The sequence below is a fragment of the Sinocyclocheilus anshuiensis genome, unplaced genomic scaffold (genome assembly GCF_001515605.1).
Source record: "Sinocyclocheilus anshuiensis isolate Anshui unplaced genomic scaffold, SAMN03320099.WGS_v1.1 scaffold2043, whole genome shotgun sequence".
Classification (NCBI taxonomy): domain Eukaryota; kingdom Metazoa; phylum Chordata; class Actinopteri; order Cypriniformes; family Cyprinidae; genus Sinocyclocheilus; species Sinocyclocheilus anshuiensis.
Window position 1 is genome coordinate 257,618 of NW_015548419.1, and position 15,302 is coordinate 272,919.

At 37.1% G+C, this 15,302-nt stretch overlaps 1 protein-coding gene and 1 pseudogene across 1 annotated transcript in view; one reads left to right on the plus strand and one right to left on the minus strand.

Annotated features, from left to right (window-relative positions):
* The window catches only part of LOC107656748 (ribokinase-like), a 26,686-nt gene extending 15,236 nt beyond the window's left edge, over window positions 1-11,450 (plus strand). The window contains exons 8-9 of the mRNA XM_016444692.1: window positions 1,245-1,433; window positions 11,265-11,450. Coding sequence (XP_016300178.1) covers window positions 1,245-1,433; window positions 11,265-11,438 — 363 coding nt within the window. The 3' untranslated portion in view covers window positions 11,439-11,450. The remainder of the gene's footprint in view (window positions 1-1,244; window positions 1,434-11,264) is intronic.
* Window positions 11,451-12,058: 608 nt separating this feature from the next.
* Window positions 12,059-15,302, minus strand: LOC107656749 (39S ribosomal protein L33, mitochondrial-like; annotated as a pseudogene).

Here is a 15,302-nt window from a genome sequence, read left to right on the forward strand (position 1 = left end):
AGATCCTGAGGCCCATTGTTGTGCCATTCATCCACGACCATCACCTCATGTTGCAGCATGATAATGCATGGCCCCATGTTGCAAGGATCTGTACACGATTCCTGGAAGCTGAAAACATCCCAGTTCTTGCATGGTCAGCATACTCACCGGAGTTTGTTTGGGATGCTCTGGATCGGCGTATACGACAGCGTGTTCCAGTTCCTGCCAATATCCAGCAACTTCGCACAGCCATTGAAGAGAAGTGGACCAACATTCCAAAGGCCTAAATCAACAACCTGATCAACTCTATGCGAAGGAGATGTGTTGCACTGCGTGAGGCAAATGGTGGTCACACCAGATACTGACTGGTTTTCGGACCCCCCCGGATCCCCCAATACAATAAAACTGCACATTTTAGAGTGGCCTTTTATTGTGGCCAGCCTAAGGCACACCTGTGCAATAATCATGCTGTCTAATCAGCATCTTGATATGCCACACCTGTGAGGTGGATGGATTATCTCGGCAAAGGAGAAGTGCTCACTAACACAGATTTAGACAGATTTGTGAACAATATTTGAGAGAAATAGGCCTTTTGTGTACATAGAAAAAGTCTTAGATCTTTGAATTCAGCTCATGAAAAATGGGGGCAAAAACAAAAGTGTTGCGTTTATAATTTTGTTCAGTGTATAAATAACGCACTGGGTGTCATGAACTTACAATGAACAACAATTTATTATATCAGTCAAGGTTAATGATCATTTAACAATTAATGCTATTGTTTTTTGTTAATTCGTGTTTGCTGATAATATGTATTAACTAATATCAAATGTATTCAACCTGAAAATAAATTAACTTTAACCTAGATTTCTAAATGCTGTATCATTCGATCATTGTTAGTTCATGATAACTTATGCATGAACTGATGTTGTAATGTTGTGTTTGTATCAACTTTAGTTATACTCAGATTCTCCTTAAACTGTCACTCAGCTATATCAGTAGTTGATCTGCAAATGTAAACTGTTAAATTATGCTAATGAATGCTGTTGCACAACTCGCATCTATGCTGAGACACAACCTTGCATTGCTTTCTAAATTTTGCACTGACACATTTCAGAAAGCAACTACACATGAAATCAAGTTGTTGTTTTTTTTTTGACATATAGTATGTTTCTGGCAATGGTAATTTAAACAGATTAGCACAGTTGCAGATTAGCTATTAGCATAAATGTGACTGTTTTCTCATTATCTTGTGGTGTTCCTCTTAGGCAGAGCTGTTGACGGGTATGTCTGTTACCTCAGTGGAGGATGCCAGTCAAGTAGGCCTGGAGCTGCTAAACAAAGGTTGTGGTTCGGTCATTGTCACCTTGGGGCCACAGGGCTGTGTGGTGTGTCAGCCCACAAACACGGCACCTAAACACATTCCCACCACCGCGGTGACTGCTGCGGATACCACGGTAAGACTGCAGTTGTTGTAGTTGCAGGTATTTGTAGTACAGAGACAATACATTAGCTTTGTTGAGTCTATAAAAGTGTTGTTTTTGATAAAAGTGCTGTCTGGCAGATTTATAAACTAGGGTATGTATTAGATAACAGTTCAAGAAAATCAGAACATTGCACGCCTAATCCTCCTTTTTATGGAGCAAACTGTGATTTAAAACTGTTCAGGCACTTGAAGTATGAAGGAGAAGAAATTCATCATGCGGCATATTGAGTTAGTTATCTGCAGCAGACATTTCTGGCTCTCAAAGCCTGTGACTCACCACACACTACTTTCTGGGTAGGTTCTCTAACACTTTATTCTTTGTTATAACAGCACGCCCCATTCATTCGGTTAGTCTCACAAAGAAACTTTAACTTAGATATCAGGTCTATTTTGCAATTTATTCTGACCAAGAACTGCCTACTTAGATAGGAAGAGGCTCACAAACTTGCAAACCAACCACACTTTTCCTGTAGACTGTTAAAAAGAGTGGCATCCCATTGGACATTCTACAGTCTAAGTGATTTGTTTCATTGATGATACAGAATGGAAATAGAAAATGTATCTTTTTTAAAATATTTTAGACGTGACTCTTAAAACAAAGAATACAAATTTGTGCCTAAGGATATTGCAACATAACTGCCTTCGAGTGTCTTAAATGCCAAAAACATAACCAGACGTTAAATTGGGATTTGCTAAATTGGGCGCTCTATGGTATCGAGCTTATATGTCCTAAAACAAGGACGCATTTTGGTTTTAGGTTTGATGAAAGGTTTTGATCCACTTCAAATGTTGAATTTCACTTCAAATGTCAGATTCTTTTAAATATATTTGAATATACAAACAAGAAATGATGAAAATCTGAAATTAGAACGCCAGTGCCAGGGAGTGAGCATTTAATGAGTGAGTCATTGAGTCATTCATTCAAACGATTCGTTCAAACGGCAGATTCATCAGATGTTTATGCGTGGGCATGAATGAAACTTTGATTCAACCGATTCGTTCAAAACACAGAATCAATCAGCAATGAATCGGCTGGTTGCTGTGAGATGCGCTGTGTTTCCGCCTAAGTGACCTAATATTATTGTATTTGCTTATTGAACTGTTTATAGAACTATTAAACAGTCGTAATGGTGAAAACGTTGTGTGATGTTGCCTAACTAACTGCATTTTAAATATAACAACTTACCATTTTGAATTTTTACCTCAGGATGCTGAGTTTCTTAGTGTTGCGCATTTTGATTTCTCCTGGAGAGGCTGCGTGAGCCTCGCCTCAGCAATAGATGCATAATATACAGTAGCTATATCCACCATTCTCCACTTACTCTAAATGTAATAAAATCAGAATAATACTTGCGTTTTGGTGTTTACATAGTTATTTTTGGTTACTGATGTTTTAATCATGTTACTTGTCTGGCGTTAATGAAGCGTTAATGACGAGTCTATGTGCCGGTGTTGTGCCGAATTCTGCACCCCTGCCAGATTATGCACCCCCTCGTTGAAGTCGCTACCTGATTGCTTAATCCCAACCCCACCCCTAATCCTAACCCCTCCGCCACACCTAACCCTAAACCTACCAATACTAGGGGGTGCATAATCTGGCAGGGTGCAAATTTCGGCACTACACCGGGGCTCAGCCCCGGACGGCCCCGGCCCAATTTAAACCCTGTTTATAACAGCTATTGATAACAACACCCATGCACCACTCAGACTGGGTAGACCTTATAATATACAACAGATAGTGTGTGAACGGTCTATTCGTGGTCCACCTGAAGCTAAAACTATGACACAGTATCTGAGAAGACCAGATGTTTGTATACCCCTACAAATTGGTCATGCCACTACAGTCATGAGTGAAAGCTAATTAGTCATCATTCATAATGTGCCCATACCATATGATCCACAAGCATGATTCATAGTTGAAGTAGTATGTTTTGAACAGTAGTAATGTTAAACACAATTTATGCATCATTTGGAACATTTGAATTGACATTTTCATTCACCTAGTATGATTCTGCTGTGGGCTTTAATGACATGAGAAATGAAAAAAAAAAAGAGAACTAAGCATTTCTTGGAGTTTCACGTCATTTCTTACTAAAACATCTGATTGTTGTCAGAAGTTCAGTCTGGAGTTCTACGTATATGTTAATTTAATATGGCTACTTATTTGCCTCTGACATCATTGTCTCTGATGAAGTCTGACATCAACCTTAATGTTAATTTTGGATGTGGTTTTTCTGGTTTCTCTTCTGATTGTAATCTCTGAAGCGGCTTACTCATTTCACACCTGGATTCGCTAATTCTGGCGTCATCATAACTCATATTTCCTGTTTATTTTATTGCTCTCTAAATGTCTGGAACACCTAGTGAGTCTTGTGAAGAACAACAAGATCAATCATTAGTCACATATTAGAATGCGTCAAGCCAGAAAGAAAAGTGGACACATCGTGATGCAAGTTAAGTGATAAATATGTCCCGTCAGTGATCAAAACTGGCCAAAAAAGGTTCTCTGGTCTTTATTTTTATTATTCTTTGGATTAGAAACTGTCTTGCAATTCATATAGACTGCATTTCAGTTCTCTTTTTTTAACCACGTCTTTCATGGACTAAAAAGCAAATTTGCAACTTCGTCCCACTCCTACTTGTTAGCATGACGTGCAGACCACCATCGGTCTATGTATCTAAAATTCTAAGAAAAGGAGATTTATTTGGAGAAGTTCTCAGACATAAATGGGGATTTTCTTTATTTTATAAACCCTGTAGTTTTAAGCAAAATGAAGCAGTGGATTCACAGCAAGATTCATGTGAGACCACATCCATCTCTTTTAGTCAAGGATTCTTCTGCAAATCACTGCACAGTCATACAGAAAGATAGCAGTGAACTCAACGGACTTCTCTCTGGTGATGTACCTCTGTCAAATGATTTAGTTTGCTTTAAACCCTCAGTTAACCCCTGCAAGCTCGCATTCATTTTTGATTGAAACATATGTCAAAAAATAGTATTAATTATAGTAGCAGAACATCAGTTGTGAGGAAGGTTTGCAAATTACAAATTCACTGCTGTGATAAGTTATGTTTTCATGTCTTTTTTCTGCAAGCTTTTTCATTTCCAACAACTTCAGTTATGTGCAATAATCACTTGCACATTTGCAAGACTGTAATACCAAGCATCAGCTACTTATTTTTATGGATTATTTACAGTACATACAAGATTTTGTAAGTGGCACATAGTAATGTAAGCGTTACATGAACAAGGCTAGGACATTTTAACGAAGTTAAAAGTTAAAGTTGTAAAGTAGTTTAATCTTCTACTACTTTACTACTAAAATGCATTTGAACAAAGCTTAAAAAAGGAGGAAATGAAAATCAAAGCCATGTGGTGCAACTGACGTGCAAAAAAAACAAACAAACACTGAAAACAGGAAATGATATTAAAAGAGAGGACCCCTGCAGACCCTTATGAGTATGTGGTCAAAGTCAATAAGGTCAATAAGCATCTTCAAATTTCAGGTAATTTGACAAGCCAATGCTACTTCAGGTTGTAATACTGTATGTCAAAAAACTGATAATACTACTTAGGATGTGTAAGGTGTTGTTATTTTTTACTTCATAATTATACCATATGGCATTATTTAAAATGTTTTTTAATTAAATTGATTTTTTTTTTTTTTTATTCTTTTCTAGAATTGCCAAACCATACTGTTTAGTTAGTGTTTTTCTCATCATTTGCAACATTTGTATGTGTATACATATGTATGTTTTTTTACTTCGCTCAGAGTGATGAAAGCATTTAAATATTTTATTTTGTCTGATCTTTAACCACAACACACTCATAACATATCTCTCATAAACTCACACATATAGAACACAGACATCCAATCTCATCAGATTAGGCTGCCCCTGGCTCCCCTGCCCTCTCTGGGTGACTCAGTGCTTAGCAGTGATCCACTCAGCGGGAGTCCGCCTGGCTGTGGTCTCCACGTGGCGGTCGGCCTGTTCCCGCGCACTTTGATGACCCATAAATCATGAGTTGTTTAACTCTTTTGGATGCTCTGATCCCTCTTCCAGTAACTCTGGGATGCTCTGTTCTTTCCCCACTTGTTAAAAACCAGGAGGAGGGAATGGGGCAAAGTGCCAGATTTTATCTCAACGACTAGACAGGAGCAAGGCATGTTTCCATCAGTTTATTCTCAAAGAATGATGGCATGTCACTTTTTAAAAATAAACTTTTTTGTGGTTATTTGGTCTACCAGCAGTCCAAAAAAAGAACTGTTGTCATCTTTATAACAGTATGTGGCAATTGTGTTTATTTGTGACGACTATCTTTGGTCATTAAAGTGCATTAAATAGACGGTTAAAGTGTTTACCATGCTTTTCTCCAAGCATAGTGGTGTGAGTCACGAAGCCCAGCGATGCTCTGTGCTCCTTGGCCTGAATCCAGTGTTTTCTGCAGTGTCACCAAATCTCACTATTTCATACTAAACAACCCCTTGTTGTTCAGAGAATAGGCATGGAATTGCCTCAGCTCTGGTATTGCATGACTTGAATTCTGTCTTTTTGTTTATGTGGCTCAGTTTGCACCGCAGCTCATAAGCAACTACTTAGCAACCAATGGTTTGGGACAGAAATGAGAATATTCCAAAAATATAGTCTATTTTAGGGTGACCATACGTGCCATTTTCCCAGGACGTGTCCTGGCCAGGATTTCTATATTGCCTAAAATATCTAGGTTTTGGCTTTGTTTGCGTGTGCAAACCGATCGGTGTATGACATCAAAATACCATACAGACGGTTCCTTATGCTTTCAAAATGCTCTCGAGGTATTTTGATGTCATACACTGATCGGTCTGCACACGCAAACAAAGCCAAAACCTAGATATTTTAGGCAATATAGAAATCCTGGCCAGGGAAAATGGCACGTTTGGTCACCCTAGTCTATTTGTAACTTTTTAAGCTAAATGCACACTGGTCAACTTGAAACACCTTGATAACAGGATGTCACAATCTGTTGTTGCTGAAAGTACTACATTTGGGTCTGTCACACTTTAGATGTGAAAGAGGGGTAATCTTTTAAACATGGATTCTGTCACTTACTGAACCAAAAGACAATAAGTTCGCAGAAATCACCTAGACGTCATGGTCAACAATTGGTGTCTTGGTGTAGCATTGACAATATACTTCTTTGTGTTTGCTGAGGAAAAAAAGAAGAGGATGCCACAAAAACGTTTTGACTAAATCATTCATTGGGTTGTAGACATTATGGCTGGTCAGTTCTTCAGCATGCATTTGAAGCGGAAAGAAGTTACGTGTTCACAACTGCTAGCTCATTGGTCATGGCAAGGCCATGAGAGACCGCCCATCAACAGCCACTTAGAATTCTCAAATATTTGTCATTCCCAGTGGTTGCAAAGAGAGATGGGCTGCTAGATGAGTGAGTGGGACTGCCAGATTCATGTTTGTTGTTGTTGTTTGAGCGCATGAAAATTAATGAAAAAAGATGTGGGGGTCGCTAACTTTAACAACTTTTTATTTAGCATCTGACTCCCTTAAGGGGACATTACGCACATCTCAAAGGGATTGTACCATTGTGTCCTCAAGATAAAGGAACCCTTTCTTATGGACTAGAAGCAGTCTCAAGTTAAAAGGATCTTTTGTCAGTCTTTACAGCTTCACATCAGCTAGACACCCCTTCTGTGATCAAAAGCCGTGTGGTATGGCATTACATGAAAAGCACGGCAGACACTATTGCAAATCTGGAAAGGCAAATAAGTAAGTAGTTTTCCTCTGTGTGGCTACCCACCTATTCTATGATCATTCCCTTTCTTCCATAAATCTTACGAAGGCCTTCATATATTTAACACTGACCAAAGAAAGTGATTCTATCTGTAGGCTACGTGTGTGTTCACTGAGACCAAGTTCTCTAACCTACAGCACACTCAGTTCAGATGAACTGTGGGTGGCCTGTGCTCTTGCATTTGGAGGTCAACCCAATTCCAGAACCTTGCCTTCAAGCCAGACAACACGGCTTGTAGTTGTTTCAGACAATCACAATCAGCCAATCTTCACCTCTATGAAAAGAGCCATAGAGGACCCACCACAGGGATCTTTACAGGAGAAGGTGGTGGGTATTTACCGGAAAGCACTGCATGCCTCCAACCGACATTGATGTCATCACACCAAGAGACTGTAAATGAAACCCACAAAGAAGAACCCACACTAAGCCACATTGGACAGCAGCCATTCTTTTGAGGGAAACTATATCTCCTAGCAACATGTACCATGGTGACACAAGATGACCACTTAGACCCCCAAGTGTGTTTCTAAAAGATTAAAGATTTGACCATCAACAAACACTGAAGGTTGTACTGTATATCTCTTGGAATACCATTAGGGTTGCCTTCAAAAACACTCTTTAAGGTACACCAACCTTTTGGAAATCTGATGGCTTGTGATCAGGAACAGAATAACAGTGTTTGTTAGGCTGTCTTTATGTTTTGACTTTGTGCATCCCACCCACTGGTCATTCACTCAGTAACCTCAGATGGACGTTTTTGGCATTGAAGTTTTGAATGCCATCTTGATCACATCATCTGTGAATCATCCACTCCTTCCATTGTTTTTGGAGACTTTTACTGTATTTAACCAGTGGACTTGCAGATGTACATTGTTGTTGTGATAAAATGTTGTTCTAACTGTGGTGACCATCCGGTTTTCCCAAGCTTTTACTCCACTGGTCAAAATCATGGGCTACCACCAAATTAAATGTTAGTTTAGTATATCACATTGACAACTGATTTCAGCAGGCATTCGGAATCAGTTGCATTAATTTCCTTGTTTGCATATTTTCCACAGGAACACTGGTTTTATTGTGCAGAATTCATCTATATTCCACAAAAAAAGACAAACTTGTCTTTGTTATCCTCACTGAACCAACTTCTTTCTTGGATGATGTGACCAATTCCTTTTATATTTCTGCCCCACCCCTTTACTGATTCTACCCACATAGCTCTATTCTGTCAGGACCTACTTTTCTTCTTCTATTTCACTTCCAATGGACAGTCAAGTCCCTGTCTACATTTTTCTTTTCAATTCAAGTCCTTCAAATTACAGAAAAAATTTTGTTGTAAACACCGTTTAAAATTTTTGATTTACAATTGTGTATTGTTTCACAGTTTGTTGTAGTGCTGTAATGTTAAACAAGTTGCAGTCTTTGACTGACCACATCTAATAGTTTTGTCATATGATTGACTGACAGCTCTATATAACATTTACCAGAATGTGTCTGGGACTGTTTGGAAGCTACTGGGAGGAGCAGTAGTTGTCACCACTGATGCTTCAGACAAATGTTGTTAGATGTCAGTCTTACTTGCAAAGTCTAATCATGCGGCCTGTAAAGACAAAAGCTGCCCTTTTATAAGTGATTGATCATTTTTTTCAATGAAGAACTGGAAAACTTTGTTGTTTTTGCATCATGTTGTTGAAGTAAACAAAGTTAGTTTTTTAAGTTCTTTTTTACACTCTTCACAAACTTTTTTAAATACAGGTCATTCACACTGACTGTTCTGCAGCAACTAGAAGTAATACATTTTTACTGGCAGTTGGTGATACAATGTGGTAGTGCCAAAGTTCAGAAAATCTGAAAATTTACTGGAAACAAAACAGCATATTTGATGGCAATGGAGCTGATCATTCATTATGTTAATTTTTAGGCCATTCTTGTAGGTTTTTAGAATGGCAGTTTTAGATTTACGAGTCTTAAGGTCTGTGGTTAACATTACTTACACCGTTTGTTCAACAACATTCATTTTATAGTCATACCTCATGTAAATTTCAAAGATGCTTTGTTGTTGTTGTCATTTTTATGCAAGTTGCTAAAAGGACTGCAACAGTTGTCCAATTCATAAATCAAGTAAACTCATAGCCTTGTGCTATTGTCCTTATTTAGCATTCTAACACAGCGGCAGCAAAATTGATAGTTTAAGGTTAATGTTAACCATCTTTCCTTAAAAAATATAAGTAAATAAATAAATCCCAGGAGACTACAAACTGAAGTGCTCTATGTATAGTTGTGCTGCCCACCCATACATTTAATAGTAAGAACAGCTACTATGGCCAACCTGACAACCTCTAGCAATAAGAGCACCATTCCATCTTATTGGAGTAATAGAGGTGGGTGGAAGGTTTCATCTGAACAAGGTGGAGACATTACCTAAATGTAATGAGAATTTTTTTTCCAGAACTTTCCTCATGACCACACCATATGTCCAAATGCAGATGTTCTTCCATTTACCCAAACAGACAAAATGCATGACTTAAGCCAAACTGGGCAAAGGTGGACTGTGATCATTTTGTAATGGATTCTTGTCTGCATAGTTCACTTCATTCAGTCATCAATCAGTAGGGGATTGCAGACAACTGTGGCCTATGGCCTTGTGGCTATATGGAGGAGACCGAAGGGACAGTCAGTGGTGTGTAATAAAGATTGATGGTTAAGAGGCGGGCCATTGAGATGAGTAATCTGGTAGACTTGTGAGAACCAGTGACAGGGCGATCTGCAGTTAAATCTGAGCACATCACTACATTCTTCTGTGCTTTCTCATCATAAATTCAACACCCGACATCACCCCTCCCCCCTGATCCCAGTCTACCCCCTGCAGGCATGGTAAAACATGCCAGTGTCCTTATCAATTTCATACAAGTGGAGATAAAATTAAAAAAGACAGCTTAGAGTGTATTTCTGATAACTCTGGGGGGAAAATGTCCCTTTAAAAAGAAATAAAAATTTGACCCCTTGATCAGTTTAAAATATGCGCATATATATATATATATATATATATAGCGAGAGAGAGAGAGAAATTCAGATGGATTCTGATCAAATTCAGTTATTTAAAATGATAATTCACAATATTAATGTTTTTACTGTAGTTAATTGAATAGATTGAGCATAGGAGCCTTGAATTGAATCAAGCCTTTTTTTAGCATAGGAGGCTTCTTTCAAAAAAAAAAATCAGTTTTTGTTACCAACACACACACACACACACACACATTTATATGTATATAAACTAACAAATACATGGTTGCGGTTAATTATTTAAAAAATAAAAAGATTTAGGCACTTTCTTTTTTTTTTTTTTTTTTTTCATAATGCATCAAATGTTGTACTGTCGAGTTTGAGTCAGGATATGATTTGGACTTGTTGTCAAGCTACATTAGATTCACCCAAAAATAAACATTCACAGAGTATACTGAAATTAAGTAGGAGAGCAAACAAAAATGCCCACACACAAAAATAATGTCACGCTGCATGTCTCAGCAAGTGCTCAACTCACAACAGAAGACCTTCACAAAGACTTTCGAGGCAGAAGGCGACCCTACATCACTGACAGAGGTCAAGAAAAGCTTAAAGCATGCGTGTTGTTTCACTCTGACCCTTGTGACCTGTGCCCAAGTCAGCATCTACAGACTTACTCACATGCCTTGCACAACGGCAAACACACATGACTCAGCACACAAATAGAGAATTAAAGTCATGTCGTCACCATTAAATATTATCACGAGCAATTGGTAGTTCAATATTTATTTTAAGATTGACTCAATAAAATTTGTACATTTTGGTGCCATTTGTTTCCCAGATTTGTTTTACAAGTTACAACCTTTGGACGTACTGGCATTGACAAGTATGACGGCACCCCCTGCTGTCATATTTGTTTCTCCAAGTTGTGATGCAAAGTTCAGTGTTCTTCTCTTCCGCATTATAAGCATTAATCTAAATGCCACAAACTGAACTGGAAATATTTCTTAACAGGGAGCAGGCGACAGCTTCACTGGTGCTCTGGCTTTCTACATGGCCCATTATCCCACAATGCCGCTGGAAGAGATGGCCAGGAGAGCCAACCTTGTCGCAGCCGTGTCTGTACAAACTGTCGGCACTCAAACGTCTTTTCCATTTCAGAAGGATCTGCCAACTGAACTGTTCTGAAGGTGACCCTTGGCTTCAAAACAACACCATTAATCTGTGCACAGTGTCCACAGAATTATTGTTTGTATAATAAACAATACCATGTACTGGAGAATTCCAGATAATGTAATTTCCTGGCATTTATTTGTAAATGACGTGATATATAATGTTTAAATATGTCTGAAAATAAAATAAAACCATGTCAATTTATGTAATAAAGTACAAACGGCAAATTAACTGCTATTATTTTTTTTAAACAATTATGAAAAAAAAAATTCTGCTAAACACATTTTGTAGGATAATTATTCCAACAAATCCACTTCAGCCTAAAGCAATCTGTGATTGAGTAGGTGGTTCATTGTTTGCAGTAGGTCAAAATTCTGACTTGGTACAAAAAAGAAAACAAAAGAACCAAACAAATCCAACATAATACACTTACTGTAATGGCCTTAACAGCACATTATCCTGACAGGATGTACAGCTCATTTCTGGTCTCATTAGACCAGTCATCCACAGCTGCAGTGATGCAGGGTCTTTACTTTGATGTAAATCTTCTTCCTTCATAGTTGTTTAATGACACTTGCATATGCTGGATGTTGATCAATCATCACAGTTGTTTTACGCTGATAACACTTCAAAAAGTCAATTTTCTCAGCCCATTTTTTAAAGAGATCGTATCTTCCTCTTCTCAATGAACAGAACATGTTTGTTCACTGTGGAGAGCAATGAAGAGGAAAACATTAAAACATTAACTGAAATATGAACAGAAAAAAAAACACATTAAAAACATTAATAAAGCGATCTATTTTAAAGACCCCACAAAATGGTAAAAAAAAACTATTTTGTGTTGTTTTAAAGTTGGAGCACAACATATCGAAGGTATATTTTGTCATCATCGTTTAGGAGTACACAACCTCAGTGGTTTTCAAGCTTGCATCCACAGAACACTTGAGAGAAAAAGATTTTATAAAATGTATTTTGCATCTTAAATTAAAGTGCCCTTATTATGGGTAATGAAAGGTTCATATTTTGGATTTGGGAGTCCCCAACAACAGGCTGACATGCATGCAAGGTCAAAAAACACTTTCACTGTCTTATATGTATTTATTTTTTACCTTACTTGCTCAACGACTCCCAAACGATTCGCTCAACGATTCGTTTTTCCAAACCCCTCCTTTGCGTGACGCTAATCTGCCGTGATTGTTCCGATTGGTTGATTTCATTTCTGTTTCATCATGTCTATAATGCCTGATAAAGCAGCGTTTGTGAGCGCAGTGCTGCTTTGTTTACAGCGTTACCGGGGAAACCACTATTTTTACCGCTCCAAAAGCTACACCTAGTGGCAAAGAATAAATTTGCATTTTCATTCAGACCAATGCGAAAAGACCAACAAGTGGGTGGGCAATATGCTAATGTTTCAAGTTGATGTCAACATGAAGCGGCTTGGGATTCGTTTTAAAAACGACTCGTTTCAATGATTCAGAGTCGACTCTTTCTTTTGAGAGACAATAACTTTATACACGATGCACTTTCAGATTTAAAACTTTGCAGGATGTTTTCATTCACTTAGAGCTGTGTTACACACTGTGTGAAAGGCAATTTTCAAAAATCCATAATAGGGGCACTTTAATATATTTATTAAATGTGTGTAAGACAATATTTAAAGTCCTCATGAAATCTAAATTTACAATATTTATTTTGTTAGCGCACATTGTTAGTCTTAAGGTGAACAATTAATCCGGGCAAATTAATCCACTGAAAAAAAAATCTTTCATCAAAATCTGATCATTTGCTTCTGATCTGGAATGGCATTCCTTCTCTGATGACGTCAGTTTGACGGCTCGGGCAGAATATGCTTAACCATGCCCTCTATGCAATATTCCGTTTCATTTGGAAATACATCACTATACTGAACTACAGTCGGCAGCAACGTCCGGTTCACTTGGACTTTAAAACATTTACCAAATATTATTACCTTGCCTTTCTGCTTTCTAAAAGGCACATTACGAGTTCACAATTATTTAGTCTATTGACAGTCCCAGAAAAAAGAAAAGAAAAACTAAACCTTCATGTGTTTGGAAAAATATTTAGGTGAAACTTTACAATAGATATCACAGGTTTAATTTGTTATTAACATTAGTTAATACATTAGCTAACATGAACTAGCAATGATCAATAGGCTACTTCTACAGCATTTATTAATTTTAGTCCATGTTAATTTTAAAAGTTACTAATACTTTTTAAAACAAAAGTTGTATTTGTTGATAACATTAATTAATGCACGGTGAACATGAACAAACAATGAACAATTATATATTTTTTTACAAATATCACCAAAAATAAATGAATCCTTTAAAATATATATTGCTCATTGTTATTCACTAATGTCAACAAATGAAAAGTCTTACCAATTGTTCATGTTAGACAGTGCACTAATGCTAACAGAAACAACTTTTGATTTTAAAATGTATTAATAATACTGAAATTAGCTAAATGAGATGAATTAAATAAAGTATATGTAGTGTTCATTTTAGGTTAACTGTAGCTAACCAATGTAACAATTGAAACGTTAATGTAAAGTGTTACCAATATTTATTTACAAGTGTTTGTTGTGACAGACATGCTCACTAGGGTATTAAAGCAATATTCTCGGTAAAACAACTGTAGAATGACATTTATTGCAAATATTAATTCAAAGGGTTCAGGTTTCTTTTAATAAAAAGGTTTCTGGTTTCTATCGATGCAATACAAAGTCAATGTTTTTCAATAGAAATAGATGTGAAATTATTATTATGATTATGTAATTTTTAAAATGTATAAAATAAATGTTTTATCACACACACAGTATAAAGAGGGTTTGTTTTTTGTTTTTTTTGGAAATCAATTCAGAGTTTGCCATTATACTTACAATGACAGAAAAAGTTCACCTCACCTATGGGGTCATGCTTTCGCAAAACCAGTTTGTCCCTCAATCGGCCCCTCTTCGTGTTAAAACCAGTAACCTGTGCCAGCTGCACTCACCATCTGAACCAGCAAAGTCCTGAAACACAAGAAGCCACAGGTAAATACAAAGCACTAACTTCAATGTGTCTGTCATAAAACAACAAGACATTAAACCAAGGAACAGGAACTATTTTTAAATCAAGTGTTTAACCAGACCTACCAGAATAAACTGTTAAGTTGTTAAAGTTAACAATTGTATAATGTTCAGCAACAGAACAAAAAGCAATATTAGACCGTGAAGTGTATTATTCTGTATGCTCTCCGTTTGAAATTTAAGAAATGTAATCATATACAAGAGCTCAACAAGGCAGCCGTGTGTCTTGCATATTAGTGCAGCACAGTTTATGTAAACAAGTGCAATGAAGATGTGGGAATACTCACTTAGATTTGCTCTTGGCAGCTAGATTGAGAAATAATTAAAGAGGAAGCAAAACAAAAAAGTAATTAGCACTGACATCTAACATTGTAATGAATAATATGATGCACGTATGTACGTGTTTATTAATACACAATCACCAAGTAACATCTAAAACAAATATTTGTGGTATATAGTAAAAAATATTTGAATTTCGACATTTTATTAATATGCAAATATTATACATTTATACATGAAACTACTGGCTAGTTATTAGCCTCTACTCAAAGCATCTGTTCTGCAGTCTAACGTTACACGTTTTGCCCGCAGTTATGCTGACAATGACGTTTTGTGGATATTTTTTGTAACATATTGTAGATATTATCATTATAGGTGTACTCACAGTTTACAGTAGTGAGAAACATTCTTATTCTTCTATAACAGTTCAGAAGTAACCACTCCGAAATGTCACATCGAGCTCCTCTGACTTGAAGTTTCCGGCTAAAGCGCCAATGCTTCTGGTGTCA